General features: G+C 45.1%; 1 protein-coding gene across 1 annotated transcript in view; it reads right to left on the reverse strand.

Moving 5' to 3' along the window:
• Window positions 1–20,318, reverse strand: part of Trub1 (TruB pseudouridine synthase family member 1) — a 36,991-nt gene extending 16,673 nt beyond the window's left edge. Inside the window, exons 1-3 of the mRNA XM_051199875.1 lie at window positions 20,063–20,318; window positions 16,318–16,416; window positions 10,656–10,711 (exon numbers count right to left, since the gene is read on the reverse strand). Coding sequence (XP_051055832.1) covers window positions 10,656–10,711; window positions 16,318–16,416; window positions 20,063–20,318 — 411 coding nt within the window. The remainder of the gene's footprint in view (window positions 1–10,655; window positions 10,712–16,317; window positions 16,417–20,062) is intronic.
• Between the last annotated feature and the right edge of the window lie 7,004 nt (window positions 20,319–27,322).

Genomic DNA, 27,322 nt, shown 5'->3' on the forward strand with positions numbered 1-27,322 from the left:
GTGTACTAATTCTAGAAACAGGCTTCATCTAGCTTCCTGAACCTGATTCTGGACTCCAGTCTAAAGGGGGTCACTGTAGGAATTAAGTTTATGTAATCTGGATGTACTTAATAGATTGCCATCCTTTCGCATCTCTGAGATCTGCTGCATCTGACATTTAAAACGTTTAAATTTTCTGTAGTGAACTGTGACCATTCCTAAAAGTGACCTTTGAAGTATCCAAGAAGATGATGGGTCCCCACAGTGACAATTCCACCTAGACTGTGGTAACACCACTGGGCTGACAAACACCACCCCATGATCAGGACAGTCTGAAGGTGGTTGGTTCAGAGGTCCAGCCTCACAGACTACTCTAGCCAGGATTTCAGATAAGCTCTACCCTTTCCTACCACACAGAGACAAACAAAAAACAATACAGGTAGCTCTCCCAGGACTTGATCATTATCTCGGCTCTCAGGGTCCCTCAAAGATGCCATTGCCCTCAGACAACAGAATGTAATTTTAAGAACATGATGCCAGCATTTCCAAGAGGTGCGGTGGGTGGTTTTTGGTCATTCAGTAGATCATGAATGTTTATCATTGTTCAGGGAGGTGGGTTGCAAATTGGTACTGGTCATGGTAAGGGAGGAAACTACACAAGGGATTCAAGGAACTCTTTCTGAAAGAAAAGACAGGGGGAAGATATGGAAAGGATAGGATAAAAGGGTAGATTATTGGATCTACTTTAAATTAAAATGCAACTATTAATCTCATATTCTACGCTGGTATGAACTTTTGTATACTGACACAAACTTAAGGTTATTTTTGGTAGATTATTGAATCTATTTTCAAACTTAAAAAAAAAAAAAAACTACCAGTCTCAAATTGTTTACATGTATATGGATTTTATATATTGATACAAATTTAATGTTATTTTTTGGTAATTAGTGAATCTACTTTTAAACTAAAAAAACAACTATCAGTCTCAAATAGTTTACATTGGTATGGATTTTTATATACTGATACAAATGTAATGTTATTTTTGTTATATTGTATACGTTTCTGTTCTTGTACAAGGTACTGTACCTATGCAGCTCATTTTAAAATGTAATGTACAATTAAGAAATATAGATTAATAGTTAAGTCATCTATAATCAAGCTTGTAGTTATTATATATGTTATCAAGGTTAAACATATATATTTTAGATAGATGTTCTTCGAACACTTAAGAGACCTACATAATATGGCATCTTAATGTTTTAATAACATAAGGCTTTTCTTGACAGTGAGACATATCTGCTCCTGGCAGCACCAATCTACTTCAGAAAGGATGTTAGGTGATGGGGGGTGTCCTTCGGTATAGATGTTTCTCTTATTGGTTGATGAATAAAACACTGTCTGGCCAATAGAGGCAGTGAGATGGGGGGTGGGGGATAGGAGATGAGGAGAATCCTGGGAAAGGTAGGCAGAGAGAGACCAAGAGGGACATAGAGACCAGGATAGGACACACCAGGCGTTCCCTGGTAAGATAATGCCATATAGAAATGCACAGATTAGTAGTTATGGGTTAACAATTAAGACAGAGCTAGCCATTAAGAAGTGCTAGCCATCAGCCAACAGTTTTATCATTATATAGCATCCACATGTTTATTTGGGGCTGAAGCAGTTATGGGACCAGACAGGAAATAAATACCAGCAACAGAGAGGAATCAAGGAACCTCCATGTGGAGTTTGCTTTTTTTTTTTTTTTTTTTTTTTTTTTTTTGTGCCAAATCTAGCCAATGCGCAAGAAACAGTCCTAGCCTCAACTTCTAACAGTATGTTGTCCAAACCGGACAGGCAGGACACAAAAGAGGACTGATGAACTTTTCCAAGACAGGGTAGGACAGTCCTTAAAAATTCCTGCTTCACAGAAATGTCTGTCAGATATTCTAGGCCCACAAGCCAAAGATGGATGCCCCCACATTGCAGAGGAAGCTTGGGTGACTGTCCAGTCTACCAGATGTCTCTGCTCTTTCTTGTTTTAGAAGTGTGTGCTCCGCACCTCCTGTTTAATCGGGTAATATTATAACCTTCCCTGGTCTCCGATGGAGTTGGAGATGAGATAGTTACAGTTAAAATTCTCCTTGTTACCAAACTCAGAAAAGAAACTCACAAAAGAGGTGGGAAGTGTGGAAGGTTGGGAGACATAAAAGCTTAAATTGTTTATCTAAGAAAATGCTTTGAGGTATAAGAAGACAGTTTAGGGTTGGTAAAACAAGTCAGGATAGAAAGTGAAATTAGGTACAAAACTTTGGACTCACCAAGATAGTTTCTCTGAATTTGCCAAATACAAATGGGTTGGACATTGTGAATGTAATCCTTACTTCATAATTGTTCTTATCATATTCAGTTTTACTATGTTAGAGTTAAAACCTTTCTTCTTTATTTAGACCATACCTGACGATTCTTATTGTATACAGTTTTGCTGTGGTGGAGTTAAAACCTTTTCTGTTTATTTAAACAAAAGGTGGAATTGTTGGGGGATATTCGATCACACTGTGAACCCCGCGTCTGCATTTGCATTGATTAAATAAAATTAACCTTGGGTCAGGAGGCTGCATTAGTAAGTCATCACAGAGTACCAGCGGGCATCCCGGAGAGACAGGGAGACACCGGAAGCAGGTTGTACAACCTTTTCTGGTTTGGTGCACTGGAGGCACAGGTCTTTAAGAGACGCCAGCATGGACAGAAGTTTTGCTAGGTGCGACCCAGCCTCTCAGCTAGCAGGTTCCACCCCAGCCTTGAATCTCGAAGATAAAGATTTAATTAAAGCTGCCGTCAGCTGCAGTGACAGAGCCGATGCTCACACCATCAGGCTGTGGTATGAGAGTCAGGGTCACTGCCAGAGAAGCAGGACACTAACAGCAGATTGCGATTGCTGGCTGAAACAGCGGTAGATTAAGGTGCAGCCATTGTGCCGAAGCTAAAACAACTACACAGAACTTGGTGTGTGCTCCTGTGTATACACATTCCTCCTCACCTGCCGGGTGTGAATTATTCTCCGGCATGGATTCCTGGGAGTTGTTCTGGTTTTTTGAGACAAGGTTTCTCTGTGTAGCTTTGGACCCTGTCCTAGAACTAGCTCTTGTAGACCAGGCTGGCCTCCAACTCACAGAGATCCACCTGTCTCTGCCTCCCCAGAGCTGGGGTTAAAGACGTGCGCTACCAATGCCCAGTTGATTCCTGCGAGTTGTGAACTCTGTTAGATCGTTGTATTTATTACAGTATAATTTCATACAGCAAACAAGCAAAAACGCTGTAGAAAACCCCAATAAACTTTGTGTTCTTTGGGACTTGTGATTTCCGGCTAAAACAATTCCCATCTACTCATCAAGCTTGATCTGACAGTTCACAATTCAAGACTGAACAAAGAAAGGGGGACATATTACTGAGGATGAGGAATTTTTTTTTTTTTTTTTAACTTAAAAGAGACTTTGAGGGCTCAGCTCAAAGTTTGCGGCCAGTCCTGCGCCGCACGCCCGATGTATGGGTGATTTACTGCGGCAGGGTGAGGGAAGGCCATATATGCTGGCGCGGCCCGAGCCCGCGACAACAAAAAGTGCAAGCCGAACTTGAGTGTGTACATGCCCGCTGCCGCCCTCAACGCCGGAAGTATCCACTCGCCTTCTACTAGCATGGCGACATCCTCCCAATATCGCCAGCTGCTGAGTGACTAGGGGCCAGCATCACTAGGCTACACCCAGGGAACTGGAAATAGCCGGGTGCCTCAGAGTAAGTATGCAGAGCTGCTGGCCATCACTGAAGAGTTGGGGAAAGAGATCAGACCCACATATGCCGGGAGCAAGAGCGCCATGGAAAGACTAAAACGAGGCATCGTTCGTGCCTGAAGCCTGGTTCGGGAGTGCTTGGCTGAAACAGAACGTAATGCCAGGTCCTAGCCCCTGGCCAGTCTGAAGGGGCCCATCTTGCTACCCCGTGGAGATGAGAGGCTTTGTTCAAAATGGCAGTAGTTTTCCTACCATGGTCATTAAGCTCTGAACCCACATTCAGATGATTGGGAAGACATTTTGCAGTTACTGACGATGTGCATTTTAAGTAGTTAGGAACCATCCATCCAGCTCTTTTTCTTTTTTTTTTTCCCAAACATTGATCTAAAAGGTGTTTGTGAAGCTACTTCATAGCAAGCTGTTGTTTGCCCCCAAATACCAGTGTCCCCTTTAATCTCCCTTTGGATACATTTGCCATTTGCATCACCTGCCTCTGAGGACTTGAGTGCAAACCACAGCGCGTTTGCTTAGTAGCTGGCCCGCCTGTGTACAGTGTAGACCCTGCTTCAAGGAGCTTCTCTGCTTAAGCGTTTGCATGACTGAGTGCTTTGAAGTCAATCTTTAAAATGCACAAGTTATAAATACTGAAGAGCAATCCACCGAAGCTACCAAGCGCCCTGCAAGTGTCCACGCTGAGACTGTAGATCTCAGTTCCATGTTTATCGTGAGATGATCACAACATCTGTTAGAAAATGACTGAAGCTGTTGCATCTTTGTATTTATTACTTGATGTAATAAAGCTCATTTTCATTAAAAAAAAGAGAGAGAGAGACTTTGAATGTCTTCATTATAAAAGAAACAGCTCTTTCAAGCTCCTAAGTGCCAGCCTTCAATTTTCAATAAAGTTCTTAAGAAACATTTGAAAACTAAGATACAGAAAGGGGACAAATTGAACCGGCCTCTGAAGGAGACTGACTGTAACAAGTCTTTCTCTGTCTCACCAGCCAGCTCCCAAATAATGACACTGAGCCGTCTTGATAATTATGAAAGCTCGGTCTTAGATTAGGCGTGTACCACTAGCTCTTACAACTCCCATTGACTCACATTTTTGTTAACCGATGTTCTGCAGTACGGCCTTCACCTCTCTTTCAGCTTCCACTCCTGTGCCTTCTTCATGCCTCCCGGTGTCTCTGCCTTCCTCCTCCCCAGAGTCCTCCTGCCTAGCTATTGGCTGTTCAGCTCTTTATTACACCAATCACAGCAAATCCATCTTCACACAGTGTACAGACATCCCACAACTGACAGAATTCCGAATCTTAAAGACCTGGCTGGATCTCACAGGCGCAGCAACACCCGTAGCCCTAAGACGCTGGTGTTCTAGGAGAAACTTCTGCTGCCCCGCCCGACCACATCCAGGGTGGGAGCTGCAGCAGCAAAGACACTCGTTCTGCAGTGACATTTCCCGGCTTTGCCCGAGAGACAGCTGTGGTCTGCGTCCTTGTAGATATGAGGTAGCCGCTTGTCTGTATGGTGATAATCGGATTCACATCTTCGTAATAGGCCACTCTTTCGTGTGCTCTGGTCTCTAAGGCATCTTACATGTGCCAACTGCAATCCTCGTACAGAAAACGTGAAAAGGCAGCTCATCAAAGCCTGGGACTTCAGTGCACTTGCTCCCTGGCTTTTGCTGTTAACCGGTTCACAGCATTAATTTAGGGGAGGGGGGAGGCCCTGCCTTCTTTTACACGCCAGATATTAGTCTACCTCCCAGAAGAATTTTTTCTAAATTATATTTTATCAAGGCCGAACTCTACATAGATGTCACACTATTTTTTTCTTTCTGGGATAGGTTCTCATTGTGTAGCTCTGGCTAGCCAGGTACTTCCTATGTAGACCATGCTAGCCTTATATCCACGATCTCTAACTCCTGCAGAGAACACTGGGGCCAAGTGTGCGCCAGTGCACCTGGCTTATAAATTCTTTTGAGAACCACATCTATCTACACCCCCAAATCTTTTAATATGTTAAGTTTCTGTCTGGAGAAACTGCCTCGTCTTTAAAAAAAAAAAAAAAAAAATAGCCTTTCCTTTCTGATGAATGCTGTTTTCTTTATAGTTCAAGAAATTATAGGGATTTTAAAAAGAACAATTAGCTATAGCCAAGAACTTGTTTGGATAAAACTGACTTCAAGTATATATGGACCATGGAGTTAGAGCAATTCTAGCAGGCCTAGGACTCAGAAGAGAAAGGACTAGGTGACACCTGAAACTTCCTGTACTGAAGAGCTGTGAGGAAAACCTAGATGCTTTCCACACACATTATACACATAACCCAGAAGAGCAGTGAAAAACGCCCAAGACCCAAGACTGGGATGGTCACAGACAAAGCAAGGCCTACAGTCAGGGCCCCGGCGGGCAGGGCTGGGCCTGCTGGCTCCAACACCCCCCCTGAATGAGAAAGTGCAAGCTCTGATGCCCGGGCAGTCTCCGTCTCCACAGACACTAGATCTGATGCCCGGGCAGTCTCCGTCTCCACGGACACTAGATCTGATGCCCCGGCAGTCTCCGTCTCCACGGACACTAGCAACAGCAAATACCCTGAAGATTTTACATGTGAGCCCAATGGTGACAAAGATCTCTGATCCCAGCACTCAGGAAGCAGTGAGTTCCAGGCCAGCCTGATCTAAACAGTGAGTTCCAGGCCAGCGCAGGTTACATAGTGATATTCTACCTCTAGCAAACAAAGTAATAAAATGCAAAATAACATCCAGTACTCTTCCTGTTAATGAAGAGCAACTACATGAAAGAGTACTGAGGAGAAATGTTTCTTGACTGCAGGGAGATTTTGGCCATGTTAGAATAGCAATGCCTCCAGTCAGGCCTGGCTTGTGAGGGGAGAGTTCACAATATGGATGTAACATAAACTGAGTATACCTACCACCCTAGAATGAAATGAAGTAACTCCGCCCTGGACACAAGTGTAATGTTTCGAGCCGTGTATGGTAAAAATGAAAAGCCATCTGTATATATTTAGGAAACCGAAAAGGAGTGAACATTAGTTCAGCCATTAAGTCTGGGTCGCGTGGAGGTTATAGTCACTGACGTCTTTTAAAATGCGCTAGAGAGAAAATGTCAAAAGCACACCAGAGACTGGGGAGTAGCGGGACAGAGAAGCATATCGTGGTCACAACACCCAACCCCAGCACTTACAAAGCACTGGCAGAAGGATCAGAAGTTCAAGGCCAGTCATGGCCACATGAGACCCCATTTCAAACAAAGAAATATTGCATATAGGATTGGAGTTATTTGATGAAAATGTTTGCTTTTATAGATGTCTGTGTGTATAGCCTCACAGTAAAAATGAATTTTTACTATCTATATGATAGCCAATCTCTATTGTCAACTTAATGGGATTTAGAAGCACAATGGAAAAAAAAATATTTGGATCTGTTAGTAAAGAACTGTGTGGATTAGATTAGGGTTAGTAATGTAGGCACAGGCATCAGAATTCCATTCTCTGCTTACTCACTTAGTGAGGCAGGAGCCACAGCTCCAGCCACCATGCTGGACTGAAACCAGGAGCTGTGAGCCCAAAGAAACCATTAACTTATATTTGTTATGCATTTTACCATAGCAACTTACAAAGTAAGGAATATAGACTATCACAACAGTATCACTAAATAGCTACTAATTGTTTCTAACAAAAATGCAATCTTCAACACCCAAGTTAAAATAAAATGACTTCATCTTTTTAGCAAATACATAACATAAAATCACAAGTTTGAGAAAAGCAAACATCAAAGCCTGATTCAAAATTCTGTGAAACACTGAGTTAGGTTTCTGTGATGAGACACACCTGGGTGTTCTGTTTCTGTTACAGTCATCTGAGGACCCCTGAGTTTTATGTGACATTCAGCTTCCATAGCTGAACACCAAAATGGTTTCAACCAAATAAAACTTGAGCCAGATGTGTCCACATATTCAGCCATCACTTTTCTGAAAATATTCCTGGAATTTACAAGTGAACTCTTTCTGTAGCACAGCACACTGCATGTGCTTACGAGTTTGTAGAAAGGGTTGAACAGCAAATATTTCAGTGACCTCCACCAATTTTAGCTTGGGGAAGAAAAGCCTGAACAAATTATTAATTTAAATATGTCTTTTTGTTACTGGCATAAAACTGATTTGTTCATTGTAAAATTTTTAAAGATACAAAATAATGTAAAAAATAAAATATAACCCTTATTGCCCTGCTAAATGGCCATCATTTACATTCTGTAGTTAAGAAACAATTAAAGCAAATAGCAAAACCTTGTATCCGAAACAGATTGCAAACTGCATGGTGGTGCTTAAGAACAATGTATAAATCTACTAGTAGGCATGACTCGCATTTCAACACTTGTGTGTGCATGTGTGTGTGTTGTGTGTACATACATGGGAGGGGGTTAGCCTACAGGCTGACAACTTTGACATCCTTTCTCTTCAGTATTCCTTCTACCATGCCGAACACAAGTGGTCCCATGTTCCCTCCCTTTCTCCTCCCAAGTGCCCAAAAGAGCACACTTGGATTTAGTTAAGGCTACGTCCATAGACAAGCAATATAATTTATCATCTTAAACGGGTCCCACTGTCTTATTTTGTGGTGCATGGGTGTTTATGTGTGTGTGTGTGTGTGCGCACGTGTGTGTATGTGTCTGTATGTGTGTGTATGTGTCTGTATGTGTGTGTATGTGCATGTGTGTGTGGTGTGCATATGTGTATGTGCATATGTGTGTGTATGTGTATGTGTATGCATGTGTGTGCTCGCACACGTGTGTGTCTGTGTGAGTGTGTCTGTGTGTGTGTCTGTGTGTGTGTCTGTGTGTGTGTATCTGTGTGTGTGTGTATCTGTGTGTGTCTGTGTGTGTCTGTGTGTGTCTCTGTGTGTGTCTGTGTGTGTGTGTGTATCTGTGTGTGTATCTGTGTGTGGGTGTGTCTGTGTGTGTGTCTGTGTGTGAGTGTGTCTGTGTGTGTGAGTGTGTCTATGTGTGTGTATCTGTGTATGTGTCTGTGTGTGTGAGTGTGTCTGTGTGTATCTGTGTTTGTGTCTGTGTGTGTGTATCTGTGTGTGTGTCTGTGTGTATCTGTGTGTGTGTCTGTGTGTGTGTATCTGTGTGTGTATCTGTGTGTGTGTCTGTGTGTGAGTGTGTCTGTGTGTATCTGTGTGTGTGTCTGTGTGTGTCTGTGTGTGAGTTTATCTGTGAGTGTATCTGTGAGTGTATCTGTGTGTGTGTCTGTGTGTGTGTGTATCTGTGTGTGTGTCTGTGTGTGTGTGTATCTGTGTGTGTGTCTGTGTGTGAGTGTGTCTGTGTGTATCTGTGTGTGTCTGTGTGTGAGTTTATCTGTGAGTGTATCTGTGAGTGTATCTGTGTGTGTGTCTGTGTGTGTGTGTATCTGTGTGTGTGTATGTGTGTGTGGGGGGGTGCACGTGTGTATAGGCACAGGCTGACGTTGGAACATCTTCCATGAATGCCTTTCCCGCCTGTTTTACCATTCTGCCTACACTGGATACCCGGTGAGTTCCGGGATGTACTTGTCTCTGCCCCTCAACAGTTTGGTTACAGATACACGCCCCACGCTGGCGTCTCATGTTAGTACTGAAGATCTGAACCAAGTTTTCACACTTGCACTACTGAGCATTCTCTTAGCAACCCCGTGACTTTATTTTACAATTACTGAACAAAGCTTGTTTTTATTAAAAATACAGAGTTAACAAAATGGTCTGTTTTTATAAAAATCCCGAGGCTAAAAAAAAAAAATGGGTCTGGAGAAAATAGCTCAGTGGGTAGAGTGTTTGACATGCAAACACTATTTCAAATTCCCAAAACCGGTGAAGATCCAGGCACAGTAGCATTAACATGAATGTCTGTACAAAGACACACACACACACACACACACACACACACACACACACACAATCTTCCACTGGAATTTATAATCTATAATCTCCTTTCATCATTAAGAAATCTAAATATAGAATGTATAAAATATTTTTGGTCTAACTGTTCAATTCATAGCCTTGTATTTACAGCATTACGATGAGTAGGAAAGACACTTAATCCATGCAATTTCTGCTATTTATTTATTCATTTTAGATTTTGAGGTCGGTTTCTCTATGTAGTTCAGACTGGCTTTAAACTTGCAACGATACTCCTATGTCAGCATCTACATCCTGGAATTACAGTCCTATACCACCATGTCTGGCTTTTTTTTTTTTTAAATTTTAGATACATGAGTACCTCCCCCCCACCCTACCCCCCCCCAGGGAATGGAGTTACACCTGGTTGTGACCATCATATGGGTGCTGGGAATGGAACCTAGGTCCTTTAGAAAAGCAACAAATACTCTAAGCCATCTCTCAGTCCTCAAGTGTTCTTGTTTGTCTGTTTATTTTTATTAATGAAATTCAACATGGAGGTCACTGTGCTAGCTTGAGTGAGAATGGCCCCCATATGTTTTGAGTACTTGGCCCTCAGTCGGTGGAACTGTTTAGGAGCAATTTGGAGCTGTGGTCTTGTTGGAGGAGGTGTAACACTGGGGGTGGGCTTTGAGGTTTCAAATATTCCTGCCATACCATTTCCAGCTTGTTCCTTGGGTCCTGATTATGTCTGAGATGTGAGCCCTCGGCTGCTGCCCTAACTGCCTGCTGCCAGGCCTTTGCTCCTGTTAGAAGCTAACCCTGTCTCTGCTCCTGTTAGAAGCTAACCTTATCTTTGCTCCTGTTAGAAGCTAACCTTTTGGAACTGTGAGTCCAATTAGACTCCTCATAAGTTGCCTTGGTCATGGTGGGTTGTCACAGCAATAGAAAAGTTAGACAGTCACTGAGAAAAACATTGAAGAAGAAAGAAAAACATTCTGACAGACTTACCTTGGACCCCGACAACATACTGGTCAACATTTTTGTTCCTCTTCCAATTCCAACCACTATGGAAGAAAGAAATATTATGGCAATCTACTCCGAAAACAAAGTTTGTCAAACATCTGCATATCTTGTTCATAATTTACTGGCCTTTGTAGTGCAAGGTTATAACGAATACACATTTAATAGAATTTAGGTTCCTATTAATTCAGTTAGATGATGTCGGGAAGCTAACAAATTCTGAATAGGAAAAGAGAAAAAAAGAATTATCTTTCCATTCCCAAATATTAAACACAGCAGATGCCTCAACACAGCCAACTACAGGATGGAGATTCAGAGCAGCCCCAAAGGATGCTGGGATTTTATACGGGTACCATAACAAAGATGTGGTACAATTAGCCATGTTCAAGTGGGCTGAGGCAAGGCTGGCAGAACTCATTACTAAACAAAGCAAAAGACATCATTGCAGCTAACGAACCATTAAAGATGATTAGAAACGAGAAAGATGGCTAATCAGTCAAGGGGTGACCCTACAAAAACAACACAGACAGACAGACAGACAGACACACACACACACACACACACACACACCACAGCTAGAATGAGGGTGAGAATTGCTTCAAGCTGGACCAGCCAACCCAGCAGGGCGGCTGAGGTTCTAGCTGCTTCAGACATTAGGTCTCTGACCTTCCTCACAGTGCTGGGCTCTAAGCTACAGCAGCCAGCCACTAAAGCCAGCCGTAGTAGCCTGGGGGAGACGATGGCTAATGTTACTGCCGCTAAAGGGAGTTCTAACTAAATCTCTAAGTTCTAATAAAATCTAATAAAACTCAAGATTCAAAGGCTAGGGTGAAAACTTGCGAGCTCATACAGTCAGAGTAGCAACTGGCTAACTTTCTTTGCTGGCTTCCCGGAAACACTCCCTTCCACACTGACCCCCTCCCAAGGGGAAAAAAAAAAAACCTACACTAAGCTCCTCCTTGCTACTTCCTGTCAACCAGAAGCTAACCCAGCCTTTCTGAGCCCAGGGTAATTTTATTGAATTAATGCAAACACAACACATCTTTAACAAATGCAGCATGAACATATGTAACACATCTTTGCCGGGTTAGACGAGTATTCTGAAACTTATCATTGCACGCCACAGCTCACCAGGGACAGTAGAGTGGATTTAATAATGTCTCATTATAAAAGCAGGCGATTTTTTGTAAGGATGCAAGTATTTACCATAAGAAAACAATGTAGCTGCACAATTGAGAATTCAGAGGGAAACAAGGCAAAATGGCTGTTAGCTGACAAAGAGCGTCGTCAATATTTACAGCAGCTGCCATTTAATTTCCATTTGCTACGTCGTTCAAGCCTTACAAGGTGTATCAATCATTATCTCTACCCCAAGCATGAAGGAACTGAGGCCTGTGGGGACTGAGAATGCTGGCCGGGTTCTCACAGCTCAAGACATGCAAGGGGGAGCTGAACTTCAAACTGTGTGTCTCCTCAGCGATACCACCCGCAGCCCCGACCACTGCACACCCGGGCCTTCCTTCTCCAGCCCTGAACACTGCACATCTGTATCCCAGCCTTCCTTCCCCAGCCCCGACCACTGCACACCCCGGCCCTCCTTCCCAGCCCCGACCACTGCACACCCGGGCCTTCCTTCCCCAGCCCCGACCACTGCACACCCCAGCCTTCCTTCCCCAGCCCCGACCACTGCACATCTGTATCCCAGCCCCGACCACTGCACACCCCGGCCTTCCTTCCCCAGCCCCGACCACTGCACACCCCAGCCTTCCTTCCCCAGCCCTGAACACTGCACACCCCAGCCTTCCTTCCCCAGCCCTGACGACTTCCTAACAGTTTTTTAAACTCTTGCTGTGCTCACTGCACAGCTCACATGACCTTCATGAGGCCCAACTCCGAAATATTCAAAACCCAGCCTTCAAAACATAGCTCAAGTCTCAACTCATTCATACGGTCCACCCGAGGCCCCGCAGACACCCATGCCCCTAGCATGGTCTTTTAGTAGAAACCATAATAGTGAAGAACTAAGATCCAAGGCCGCCCGCCCGTGAGCTCAAAGTTCTTCACGCGGCAGCACTTGCTCAGGCAAAACCTGTGGAATGGCAGCAAAGACTCTAGAACCTGATCACAGGCAGGTGAGTCTCCAGTCAGCACAGCAAGTGGAGTGAGTGTGCAGGGTGTGTGCAGAGAAAGCAGCCTGGTGGGAGGGAGCGGAGTGCACAGATTCTCACACACAAGGCGGGGCAGCAGCCTCACAAGCAGGTGACTTTAATTAACCCAGCCACGCGCTGCGCCGTGACGATGGCTCCAGGCTAAGTGGGTGGCCCAGAAGAACGAACGAAGGTGGTTCGTGGAAGCAGAATGCGGGGCGGCTGGCCCAGCAGGGGTTACCTAGCAAGCGTGGCTGCGGTCGGTCGGGACCTGCGCTTTCCCGAGGGCTGGATGGAGACTCAAGGGCACAAATGTTACCGATCGCTAAGAGGGCAGCCCTCACACCCTGGAAAAGTCAGTACGGGAGACAAGGGGAACTTCAGTTACAGGGTAGATGCACGGCTTGGCAAATGTGGGGCACAGGGTGCATAGAATAAGGGGTTTTCTCACAATTTCTTCCCTTCTGTGTGCTGTGAATATGCTTTATTCCCATTGGTTAATAAAGAAGCTGGTTTGGCCAATAGCCAAGCAGAATACAGCTGGGTGGGAAATCTAAACAGATACGATTCGGAGAGAAAGAGGGAGGAGTCGGAGAGACACCCGCGGCCCCTGGAGAAGCAAGATGTGAGGTAACAAGTCATGTGACCACGCAGATTAACAGAAATGGGTTAATTTAGGGTACACAAACTGGTTAATAATAAGTCAGAGCTAACAGGACAGCTCGAAATTAATATTAAGTCTCTGAGTGGTTATCTGGGAACTAGCGGGCGGGAGAGAAACGTCTGATTACATTTGCTACTCTATACTCCAAATTCTATGTTCACTGAAATGTTTTCAAGCCTGTGTCTGCAGGCATAAAGAGGGACTCCTTCTGTGGACAGGCGATGGCACTATTCTGCATTCCCAGAGCTTTCTACACGGAAGCTGTGTGTGTGTGTGTGTGTGTGTGTGTGTGTGTGTGTGTGTGTGTGTTTTCTTATTTTTCTTTCAAACTGACTTTTCGCCTTAGATCTTGGATCTGTACCACAAATGCAAATAACAGTTTCTAAAGCGCATAGAGGACTTCCCGGTAAGATGGCAGATCAAAGCTGCCCCGTGTGACATGTGACAGGAACAGAGTCAAGATCGGGGAGAGTGGAAAATCAGACAGAGAGAGAAAGGACATAGGAAAGTCGCAACAGGATGGAAGGAATAGCAGCACAGCAGTGACTCAGTGGGGGGCAGGGTGGGCTGGAGCTGGGGGACACACGGACACACACACACCTCAGAGACACACCACCCTAGCATCAGTCACAGCGAAAACACACCAGCTTCAGCCACAGGAAAGGCAAGTCTACAGGTTCACCTGAACCACCCCAGGACGGCCCAAAAGGAAGCCCCTCTAATTCCCCGTGCTCCAAAAAAGCTTTCATAGGGCCAACATGGTGGTGCACACCTTTAATCCCAGCACTCAGGAAGCAAAGGCAGGCAGGCTAAATCAAGTCAGGAATCTCACATAGCAATAGAGGTTTGTTTCTAGTATGCGGGGATGGAGGAGGCCCAAATATACATTCCTGTGCATACTGTGCAACCTCAGGGAGTTTGAAATATACCCTACCCTTGGATGAACACCTTAACAGTCCATAAAGCTAAGACTACAAGCCTCTACCACAGTTCTAAAACGAGACATTTGAAAGGACAGATGATTTTTCTCCTCTCAATCAATACTACCGAGTTCTCTTCCATAAGCAACTAAACCTATGAATCTGTGAAAAACAGATGGCTTCCCTTCAAAAACCATAGGGTTTATGTTCTAAAGAGAAGTGATCTGCGATTATAGATATAGCAATACCCCCAAAGCTGTCCTATACCTTGTCAGTACCCTACAACAATTCCATACCCAAAGACTAATAAACAGCTAGGATCTATTATTCATAGTGCATTTATGACGGTGAGATTCCCTGACATAGTAAGATTGTACCAGGGAAAAAGACATTGGAGAAACCCACAGCCCGCCTTCCTCAACCCCTCTCCCTCCTGCTTGGGGGATACACTGGCCTGCTCTTTCAACAAAGCTGAAATGCAACACCACACACACACAAAGCTTCTCTCAGGAAACATGTCAGAAACAGCACCCAGCGTTTTGTTTGGCTTTGGGAAATGGTCACCCAGGCACCCGTGTGATGGGGGATGTCCTTCTGTATATGTGTTTCTCTTATTAGTTGATGAATAAAACACTGGTTGGCCAGGCAGCAAGACAGACGAGCCTAGGGGATGAGGAGAATGCTGGGTGGAGTCGTGGGTAGAGATGCCTTGTGCCAGATTACAGGTAAGCCAGAGCCTTGTGGCAATGCGCAGGCTAACAGATATGGGTTAATAATTTAGACAGAGCTAGCCAATAAGAAGCCCTAGCCATTGGCCAACAGTCTCATTATTAATATAGCGTCCATGTGTTCACTTGGGGCTGAAGCGGCAGGACCTGACAGGATAAGAAAATGCCGTAACGCCTGTGCCTGTGAGATGGCCCAGCATTCCAGATTCCTAGACGGAAGCAGAAGTCCACAGAGTCAAACAGCAAACATGTTAAGACACAGGAAAGAGAGGAAATAGTTCCTCTGACCCAGGCCCACAGGCAGCAGCCACACACACCTTTCCAAACAACGGTTTCATACCTGGTGTGCTAACTGCTCTGCTCGGGTACAAACCTCTGCTCAAAGCCCCGTGCACGCATAGAAGAGACGATGGTGCTGTGTGTGTGTGTGTGGTGGGTGTGTGCTGTGTGTGTGCTGTGTGTGTGATGTATGATGTGTGTGTGTGCTGTGTGTGATGTATGATGTGTGTGTGTGTTGTGTGTGCTGTGTGTGTGTGTGCTGTGTGTGTGTGTGTGTGCTGTGTGTGATGTATGATGTGTGTGTGTGTTGTGTGTGATGTGTGATGTGTGTGTGTGCTGTGTGTGATGTGTGCTGTGTGTGATGTATGATGTGTGTGTGTGCTGTGTGTGTGTGATGTGTGTGTGTGTGATGTGTGATGTATGATGTGTGTGTGTGATGTATGATGTGTGTGTGTGTGCTGTGTGTGTGTGTGATGTGTGCTGTGTGTGATGTATGATGTATGATGTGTGTGTGTGTGTGCTGTGTGTGATGTGTGATGTGTGTGTGTGTGATGTATGATGTGTGTGATGTGTGTATGATGTATGATGTGTGTGTGTGATGTGTGTGATGTATGATGTATGTGTGTGTGCTGTGCACTGGTGCTGTGTGTGTGATGTGTGTGTGTGTGTGTGATATATGATGTGTGTGTGTGTGTGTGTGATGTGTGTGTGATGTATGATGTGTGTGTGCTGTGCACCGGGTGCTGTGGCTTCGCACCACCCAAGGACTCCCTGGAAGAAGCACTGTAAATGCAGTGCAACTAGAACCTTCCAGGCTGTGCTGCGGAGCCAGGGTTTGATTTAATCTGCATTTGACTAGCACTCCTGGAATCACAGGAGAAAAGTGCTACTGAACTTCCTTGTGTCTCTTACCCAGAACACCTTGTGCAGCACTGTCCAGTGTCCCTCCATGTCCAAGTTTCAGTGTCTGCCTTTGCCTCTTGTTCCATTCTGGGGAAGGCATTCCAGCTTCTGCAAGAGCCATGGGATGAAAAGAGTAATTACCAAGACAGTCAGGAGGAATATGGACAAGATGACCCACTCAAAATTAAGACAACGCAAATGTAAGCCTAGGTCCAAAAAAGAGGAGTTTAAAATGTCTGCATGGCAGGCTCAGAGGCTCAGTGTGGTGCTGCATGCTTAGAGCAATGAGTTTGAGGCCAGGGTGGTCTACGTAGTGAGGTCCAGGCTAGCCAAGGGTACATGGTGAGCCCTGTTTCAAAAGTCAAAACAACAAAAACCATGTAGCCAGGCTGGGAATAAATAGCTCAGCTGGTACGGTACTCGCCACTCGAGCATAAGGTCTGACTTCAAACCTCAGGACACACATGAAAGAGAAAACTGGGTGTGCTGATAAGAATTTATAATCGTGGGGCGGGGGGAGACACGTAAGTCTCTGAGTTCAGGCCTGTGAGAAACCACGTCTCAAAACCCCCTGGCCTCCACACACACACACACGCATCCACACCCAAGCACACAACAGGACGGTATTTCAAAACTAGTCAACTAGAAACCAGAACTCAGCCCGTGGGGTCACGACCCTTTCACAGGGGTCACATGTCAGCCAGCCTCCATATCAGATATTTACCTTATGATTCATAACAGTAGCAAATTTACGGCTATGAAGTAGCAATGAAAATAATCTTATGGCTGGGTCCACAGCACGAAGGACATTAAAGTGTCCAGGCATTAGGAAGGTTGAGAGCCACAGCTCGAAGATCAGGCCTGAACTTAAAATGCTTCACCTGTCAGTGAAATTACAAAAATACATTAGGGAACTCCTGATACGTCCCACAGCATAAATGTCTCATAACTCCAATCATCTTGTCTGGGCCCAAATTTATTTTTAATTTACACACATAAGGTCTCTGCCACACTAGTGAAATTCCATTCACTCTTCTGAAACAACTATTCAGATGAGTGTTTATGAACGACCACTGAAGGTCCTTTCTTGCGGTGATATATTATTTATGATTTAATAAAGATTGCCTGAAGGGTCAGAAAGCAAAGCCAGCCACACTAGTTAGCTGTAGAAGCTAGGCAGTGGTGGCACACACCTTTAATCCCGGAACTCAGGAGACAGAGGCGGGTGGATGTCTGTGAGTTCAAGGCCATCCGGGGCTACACAAGAGTGAATCAGTCTAAAAGAGAAACAGAGCTCACAGCTTTAATCCCAGAAATTGGGATCACACGCCTTTAATCCCAGCACAATAGAGGTAGAGACAGGAGGATATGGCTGAGTGGAGAAAGGAATAAAAGGAGGAGGAGGAGACAGGAGCTCAGAGTTTTTGCCTCTGAGGATTCATGGAGACAGGATCTGCATTTCAGCTGGCTGCTTTGCTTCTCTGACCTTCAGCTTGAAGCTGTTACATTTCGTGTTACATTTTCAAACTATAAAAACCTAGTCTGCTTCGGGCCTTGGAAGGTTCAAGGTCACAGAAGAGGGGATCCTGCAATGGTGGGGATCACTACAAGGTCAGGCAAAGGATGTTAACTGCGGCTGCTGACTGTGAGTGAAAGGGTGTTTCCCAAACCTGGACAGGACAGAATGAGCTATGGTCAAGCATCCTGCAAGGCGATTCTGATTGGGGGTGGGCTGGGAGATGAGGGGTTGGGGATGTTATGATGGCATTTGGGAAGCGATTTAAGCTAACATGGATAAAGAACATCCCATCACAAGCAGTATAGACAAGGTACCCGTATCTCCATGAGCGCTGCCCAGCAACCAGCCTAGCAACAGCCTTGACTCATCAGTCCAATCCCTTAGTCCCCTGACAGGAAATGAAGCATAAAGAAAACAGTATCTACTGCTGTCAATGGCATAATAAAATGCCTTCACAAGAGGTAACTCAGAGTTTATTTTAGCTCATGATTCCAGCTTATGGTTTGTCGCCACAGAGTTTGAGATGGTTGATCACGTCACCTCCAGTCAGGGACTGAGTGAAAATGAAGGCAGGCATGCTTCATGATTGGCAAACTCACCCTCAAGTCAATTTCTCCACTATTACATGGTTCACGATGCCCTGCATAGGGGATGGTGCCCACACAGTCGGTTCTTCCCATCAGTGAATTCTATTAAACTATCCCTCGTAGGCATGCCCACACACCAACCCAACACAGACAGTCCCTTCCCAGGAGATTCCAGGTCATTCCGAGCTGGCAATCAAAGTTAACCATCACCCTCAACAAAGGAGCAGGTGTAACACCAGCATTTAGCATCTGGAAGCATGCACCTATTACACAATAAACATTTAAACTTGCATTTTACCTATTATAATTAGCAAATTCCCATTAGGATAGTTTGGTTCCAAGTCTAAAACAATTTAAAATCAGTTATGGAGGTGCCCACCTGTAAATTTCACATTCAGGGACTGAGGCAGAGGGTCACTGTGAGTTCCAGGCCACCCTTGACTACAATGTAAGAGGTTTCTGTACTGGTACCAAGACAGGCTAGGCCCAAATTGGAGAGCCTACAACAACAACAACTTACATTTTTTTTTCTTTTATGACTAAAGCCTGCAGAAATCACAAGACTGCAAGCATAGTTCAGGGAAGAGACTACTGTTCATCTCTGTGCCTCTATGAGACAGCAAAGACACAGCTTAGTATGAAAATCAAGAAGACTGGACCTCGGGTTGCCCATAGGGTAAAGTGTTTGCCATGCAATCATGAGGACCGGAGTTTGCATCTCCAGTACCCACATGAATACCACGTGACCCTGAAGTCTGAGTCCTATGCAAGGGAGCCAGGCTGGTTGTTCTCTGGAGAGCAAGCTGAGTAGCTAGACTTGCTTAATTGGCAAGCTCTGGGTTCAAGACAGTACTACAACTTCTCTGAAGATGGCCAGCCATCACACACACAACACATGCACACATGCACGCGTGCGCGCACACACACACACACACACACACACACACGCAGAGCAAAACGAAGGTCTTGTTCATTGTTTGTTCTTAATGCCACAGTTTTAACTGATCTACTGAGCTGATGAACTACGCTCCTCTAACATTCTGTTTTAATGTTCCTCAAAATATGCTCTATAGAGTACTACGGAGTATTTGCCCTAGCTCTGGAGCGATTGCTTAAGAGTTCTCTTTCCTCCAAAATCCCAGGTCTTCAGAATCACCGACTCTGCAAATGCGGGGAATTAGGGACCTGTGTTTGATTAAAGGACCAATTCTCGCACCCGCTAAAAGGCAAAACATGACGTCTCTCTCTAAGTCCCAGCCAACTCGGTCTATGTGCTTTTCAAATGTACATTAAATTTGCAACTTGGGGGTTCAAAGCCAGAGTTTCGTTTGGTGGGACTCATTCACAGAGCCAAACAAAAGCCCGAGGAGGGATCAAACTACAGAAAATTGGGCTGCAAGCATCAGGGTGGAAACTTGTGTATGCAAGTTGGCCCCAATACACACACACACACACACACACACACACACACACGCTCCCCATGTGGAGCTCTCGTGGCCACTGTTGGAAGAGTCCGCGCTTGGACAGATGCAACCTCTCTCTGTTTCTCTCTGTCTTGAGCCCTGAGCGCGCAAAATTGAGTCAGCAAATAAATAAATAAATAAATAAATAAATAATAAATTTCAGTCCCCCGTCCCGGCTGCAGTACCTGCCAGCAGCTTCTCCTTCAGCCGATTCAGCAGCTCGGCTGACGTGGGCCCTTTGGGCTTGTGCACGGCGAACACGCCGCTGAGCGACAGCAGCTTAGCAGCCAGGGCGGCCTTGGAGACCTGGGCTTGCGATCCGGTCGGGGCCGCTGCCGCTGCGGCTGCATCTGCGGCTACAGGGCTCACGGCTGTCCCTGCAGCACCTGGGGCTGAGTGTGCATTCAGAGATGACTCCACCTCTGCCTGGGCAGCTGCCATGCTCTCTCAGCCTGCACGCGCTACCGGGAGGCGCACACAGATGACACGACCCTCCGCGCGCTGTGCCGCAACGCCTCCTGGGAATTGTAGTCCATAGCCGCTCAGTAGGTACTGACCAAGGGCTGATGGAATCTCTACTTTATCTCTGCTGCTTCTGGAGTGCTCTTAGTTCCCCAAGGCAGCAGTACAAGCGAGTTGCCCTTGTAAACTATCCAACACAAAGAGCAAATGTGTGAATTTTAGGCGAAGGACTAACTTCCTGACCATTGGCACCCTTCTACAATGAGAAGAATCGCACCTCCCAAACTCTACCTTCACATTCTTGTGTGTATGTGCGCGTGTGCGTGTGTGTGCGTGCCTGAGTGTGTGTGAGTGCGCGCGCACATTCTCTTGGATTTGCCATTTAGAGTGAAAACTATCTGGCAAGGTACCTATGTACCTCATTCTGTATCACAGATGCCTCACACATTAGTGAGTGCTTAAATAAGTATCTGGGAATGAATAAATAAATTTTAGCTACTCAAATCCCCCAAAGAAACTTATAGACCAACTCAGTGGTAATTCATGTAACAAGTCTGTTTCTGTCCCATCAGCCAGCTCCCAAATAATGACATGAAGACTTCTTATTAAATAAATATGAAAGCTCAGCCAATAGCTTAGGCTTGTTCCTAACTAGCTCTTACGATTTAAATTAACCCATTTCTATTAATCTATGTTCTAGTACATGGCATTACCTTTCTTCCATCTTGCACACCCTGTTTCCTCTCCCTGTCTCCTCCTCTTCCTCTCTCTCCCTGGAAATCCCACCTACACCTCCTGCCTAGCAATTAGCAGTTCAGCTTCTTATTACACCAATCACAGCAATACATCTTCACATAGTGTACAGATTCTCCACAACAAATCATAGGAGCTTATTTTGATAACTGCAGCTATTGACAATTCTAACATATTTTTTTTAAAAAAAATATTCTTTTGGGGTTTCCATTCCTTTGTAGAGATTGTTTAGGTATCAATAATTATAGTTTAGCAGGGCATAATGGAGCAGGTTTTTTAATCCCAGTATTTAGGAGGCAGAGGCAGGTGAATTTTTGTGAGTTCCAGGCCAACCAGGGTTATGTAGTGAGACCCTATCTCACAAACAAAAGCGAAACCCTATGATTTAAGTTAATAAAATTAAACTCTTTGTCGATGGGACATCAGATCTCCTCTCTAAAAGTGTTTCAATCCAGCAAAAGAATATTCACAAGCACTATTTTGACCCCAGAATAAGTCAAAATAGAGGGGAAATGAGTTTACTGCTGTGGGTATTATGGGATAGCTAAGGTGTCTTCATTGTTCGCCCACACTTCCTCACAGCTGCTCTCTCTGTGGTATTCTCCTGAGATGATACCCTGTGCTGATGAAGCTGTCAGGTGACCCCAGGCAGGGTCCCACATTTGCATTTTTTCCCATTCCTGCAGCAAATACACAGCCAAACAGTGATTTCAAACACACTGTTCTCGACATTCGAATCACCAAGCTCCAGTTTTCTGAAGTAACCAACACCCTACTTACACATTAGACAAGCCTTCAACCCACAGGTCATTTTATTTAATATTTTCTGTGGGCAGGGAAGGTGAAGGGAGGGGAAACTAATAGGGGTGTAAGGTACAAGAGCAGAATTTTTTTAAAAAAGACTCTACCTGGAGGTGTTGGCACACACCTTTAATCCCAGCACTCAGAAGGCAAAGGCAGGCAGATCTCTGTGAGTCACAGACCAGCCTGATCTACCGAGGGAGTTCCAGGACAGTCAGGGATACGAAGTAAGACACCGTGTCATGGTAAGGGTGGCAATGTCACCCATAGGCTCAGATGTGTGACTACTTGGACCCCCTCGGTGGGTGTGTGGGTAAGTTGAGGCAGTATGTCATTGGGACCAGCTTTGAGATTAAAAGCCTTGTGTCATTACCAATTTTCTCTCTGCCTCCTGTTTCTGGTTCAAAATATGAGCCCAGCACCTTGGCTGGGCCTCCTGTTTGCTACCTTGTTTCCCTGTCCCGACAGACCCTTATCCCTCTAGAACCATAGCCCAAACAAACTCTTTCTTCTATAAATTGCCTCAGTCATGTATGTTGTCACAGAAAAAGAAAAATAACTAATATACCCTACCTCAAAATAACATTAACACTAACTGAAGTCTCTAACATTCTAGATAAATTGCCTTGTTGCCCTCAACTATCCATGTGTCACCAAAGGGTGTTTATGAGTAAGTCTCAAAAACAAACAAACAAAAAAATCAACCAAATCCAAATACAGTATTGGGTCCCCCGTGGTTCCTGGGCCTCTGCTCTGACCCCTGACAGATGTGCAGAGCTGGGAAGCTTTCTTCCCAGAGGCATCTGTGTGCGCTCTTCTCTGGAGCCCCAGGCTGCAGCACACAGAGACGGATTTGAGGCCTTACAATCTGAGTGTCCAAACTGAGACACAGAAAGGTGTTCCCAATGCCTAGGAAGACAGCTGGGGATGCAGAGATCTGCATCACAGACAGGGGAAAGACAGTGTTTATAAAGACCAGAGAAGAGCCAGGTGTACCTGTCCCACCTGTCCAAGATTTCCATCATGGAATTGAAAAGGACTGGGAAAATATCTAAAGTTTTGCCCCTGCCTATGCCACTGGGGAGGAAAATGGCAAGGTGATTAACGAAATCGCTTGGCTACACAAGTGATTCTCTGCTGTGGACTGAGGAGACAGCCTGAAGAGCATGTAGGTACACGTTCTAAAGGAAAAGTATGTGTAAAGTTTTCATTTTGACTGTACATTCCTTTTGTAACTAAGAAAGATAATTGCAATAAGTAAAAAAGAAATTGAGCAAAGAATGTTTTTATCTTTGAAAAGGACCTATGACCAAAGGCTAATATTAGGAGCATCGCGGACATGTAGAAGTAAGACCAAAAAAGGCTGACATCCGATGATCTGGAAATGGGAAGAAATCCCAGAGATGTGCAAAGAAAACCAAAGGAACTTTTTTAATAGCTGGAGAAAGAGATGGCTGTACTGTTTAAGGCCAAAAGATAAAGATGAGGGATGACAAGTTCTCCATCAAGAATGCTTTAGGGGTGGATCTGGGAAGGCCAAGAGGGAGAAAACATCCTAGAGGATGAAACGACTAGAAAGAAATGCCCTGTTTCTAACTGACCTTAGCACTCTGGTCTAGAGAATTCTACCCTCGGGACGGAGGCCTGCAGGAACTCGTGAGAGAGACAGCTAAAGGAAACAGGCTTTGATTGGATTCATGCTAAATGCTGACACGTAGCTCCCCCCCACACACACACACATATTTGTGATAATTCTCAGTAAAATAAGTTGATAGCATAACTACACTGCAAAGTTGATGCCGTGTGATTTTTCACGGAGGGCTGTGACCGACTTTCGCTTCACCTTACATAGGGTACTGATACCAGGGCCCCAAAACCAGTTCTATTCAAGTTGAGCTTGGTGAACTGTGGGTTTATTAGTGTGGCCCACAGGAGCGCGGGTGACTTAAAAACAGTTGCATTGCTAGAAAGTTCACTGCAGTTTGGGTGAAGACTCACGAAACCGCATGTTGGAGCTCCCTGCACAACTCGCAGACAGCTGTGCTTCATGGGGGGGGGGAGGAAGGGAGGGAGGGAGAGAGGGAGAGAGAGACAGACACAGAGAGAGGGGGAGACTCCTCTCCCCCACTGATTGCTTAGATAACTGTGGGGAGAAGCTTTAAATTTTAGAAGCTTCCTGGGTCTTGTAAAGTTTATTTATTCCTGAGTCTCAGGGACTTCTCTGCCCTCTAACAGGGAATGTTTTCATTGGAAGATATAGCCACAAAACTGTGACGATGATGATGATAATGATGATGATAAGGAGGAGGAGAATATGAACCTAAACTGGGTAAATTTGACCCCAAGCACATGGCTAAAAAGCATGTGACTCGCATAGAGCCAGCAGTACTCTGGGAATCCCCGAAAGCAATTCAGGCCAGACTCAGAAGGAAAACTTGGGGTTAAAGTTTGTATTTTAAAGGGCACCGATCAAAAGACTTCAGAGGCAAAGCAGAGGGATGAAGATGTCTCAGCTCCCAGTGTCATCTTCCTGTGGATGCACGAGCACAAACTTTAACTCTCCCACAGAAAAGTGAAAGCGCTGTCCTGGGAACTCATCTGCCATTGTGTGCGTGTGGAAGGGGCTATGGCAATCAACCATGTAGATAAGGTTTCTGCATGACTGACCTTACATGCTCAGTGTCTACACTGGAGGTCAAAACGATGCCGCTGCAGCCTGAGGCCTGAGACATACCATTATACTCCTGTCAGATGGGATATTCTGCTGCTCACAAGTTGATTCTCCCAAGGGCCAGTCTTTTCATGGAATGTTCAGGATTTGAGTAAACCAAGCTTTCTGGGTTAACTCTTTAGCTGCACGGGAGAAAGGCTTACACTGTACATCATTTGCCAAAGATATGGAAGGTCCATGCAGCTCTCGAGGTAGGAGGATCACAAATTCAAAGCCAGACTAGACCACCATGTGCGATTCTGTCTCAGAAAACACACACACACACACACACACACACACACACACACACACACACCAAACTATAATAACGTAATTTAGATAATATCTTTTATGCCCAAAGGAACTGAAGGTAGATTCAGTAAGCTATAAATAAACATTAGCACGATCCGAGAAGTCCCTAGTAAGATAATTGTATATAGAAAAGACGTGGTGATTATAATAATCCAGAATGGGTTAATAATTCAATAAACATTTATGTGAAGACTCTGCTAGTAAGTCATGGTGACTCAGAGTAAGTAAACAGAATCTAGCCCTGTTTTGGAATTCAGCAAACACACACTGAGTCTCCACTGCCAGATGTAAATAAGAGACACCGGGCTGTTTGCAGACCTCCTTCTGAATAAGTCATGGCACACTAACACACTTCCTCCTTAAGAGACTGGAGCCTGACAGAATCAGCGGCTATGATTTATTTATGCTTAAGAAAGCTATTTGGAGGTTTGCCGTGATATTCTCAAGAACATGATGGTGGAAGAGGGCATGGTTAAGAAGAGGTAGACGAGCAGTTTGAGGGAAAATAGCCTGCTTAGCAGACTAATGTCATCTACAAAAGAGCTCTAGTGTTGTGTGACGGGTAGATTCGGGGGACTGTCATGATCCAAATTTTGAGTATTGCTGACTTGGACAAGTATGAGGAAGATATGTGTACATTGTTTGACCCTGAAAGGAAGGTGAGGGAGGAGAAGAGAACAGAAAGATAGAATTCTGGGCTCTAACCATGTGTTGTAAATGTGGTGGTTAGCACTAAAACTTAGTAAACCCACCTGGAACTCATCTAACTCATCTAGAAATAGTTTTGCTGTGTAAAGATGAGAAAACTCATGTCTAAAAGCCACAAGCAGTTATGAAGGCCCAAAAAACTGAGAAAATGACAGTTGACAGAACCCAAAGTCTGTAATGTTCCAGTACCCATACAGACAGGACAGGACAGACAGGCTAAGTTTAGATGGGGTACAGATATGGTTCCAGGAATATGAAAGTTAAAAAAAAAATAACTTCCATGTCAGGCCATACAAAGCATAGATTAGAATGAACTATACAATAAAATCATGGAATTTCAGACTAAAATGGGTGAGGTCTATGGATAAAAAAGGGCCACCAGATTAGCTAATGCCATTTGTTTTCTTTCTACATTCCTTCTCTCCCGCCCCATCTCCTCCCTCCCTCCCTCCCTCCCTCTCTCCTCTTCTTTCTTCCTCAGGTTTTAAAACAGAATCAATCATATATATCCCTAGCTGGCCTTGAACTCAAAGCAATCCTCCTTCGGCATCCCCCAGGCGTTGTGGCTGTATTTGGGAGCCACTGTGTCTGGCTATAATCTTGGAAGCAATAACAGAGTTATGTCCGTCTGGGAGGTGTTACCAGACCCTGAATACAGGGCTGAATCTTTTACATTCTTTTCCTTCTCAAAGCTTCTCTCTCCTCAGTCTGAGAAGATCATGTGATCCCCAGGAAAGAATTCTGGGAGCCATGAGAAGCAAGTCAAAACATTAGGATGTCAGTGGGCTTCCGCCGCCTGTGACTGGTTTTGATGAATCTCTTTGCTGAGGTTTTTGCATTTGAGCTGAAGAACCCAAGAGGTGAGGATCCAAGGGGGTGCCTCATAGGCATCCTGCCGCTTGCCACGTCTCTCCAGGCCTGACCTACATTTTCTTGACAATTTGTACCATTAAGTAACAACAATACCAGCTTACAGCCTCCTGGTCCCCGTCCATGAAATGATTTCTCCTTGCTGCTTCAGCTGACACACTGGCACTAAAAGCTACTTCCTTTAGCAGGTGCAGGTGGCTCACAGAGCCCACCCGTCAGATAGCATGTTTTCATATCTGCGCACAAAAAGAAATGGTCTGCCCTCCGGTTTGCTAGCCTTTGTATGTGTGTGTGTGTGTGTGTGTGTGTGTGTGTGTGTGTGTGTGTGTGTGTAAACGCATGCATGCTCTTGACGTGTGGGAACCAGAGAACAACTTTAACTGTCAGTCTTGTTCCGCCTCATTTGAGACAGAGCCTGCTGCTGCAGACTGGACCACGAGCCTCTGAGATCTCCTTTCTCTGCTGCCCTCTCACCGCACAGCACTGACTGGGACTGCAGGTTGGGCTCCTGTAAAGCGCGGGAAACAAGATGCACTGGACTCAGTATAGGCTGAGTGATGTTTATTCAGGGAGAATTCACTTACACATAGAACAGATGACCGCCGCAGGTTCCCGCTCCACGGATGCCACCCGGATGCTCTCCCCAACCCAACCAGGAAGCAAGAGAGCGAGCTGGGGTCCTGGGCCCCAGAGCTAGCCTTCCCCATCATGTCCACACCTGAGACCATGCCCACTGACCACGTGGTCAGTGCAGCATGTGCGGGCGGGGTGGACATCTCACTACACTCCTGGGGATCTGAACTCAGGGCCTCTTGTGTGTGCAGCAAGG

Source organism: Phodopus roborovskii, unplaced genomic scaffold (assembly GCF_943737965.1).
Source record: "Phodopus roborovskii unplaced genomic scaffold, PHOROB, whole genome shotgun sequence".
Classification (NCBI taxonomy): domain Eukaryota; kingdom Metazoa; phylum Chordata; class Mammalia; order Rodentia; family Cricetidae; genus Phodopus; species Phodopus roborovskii.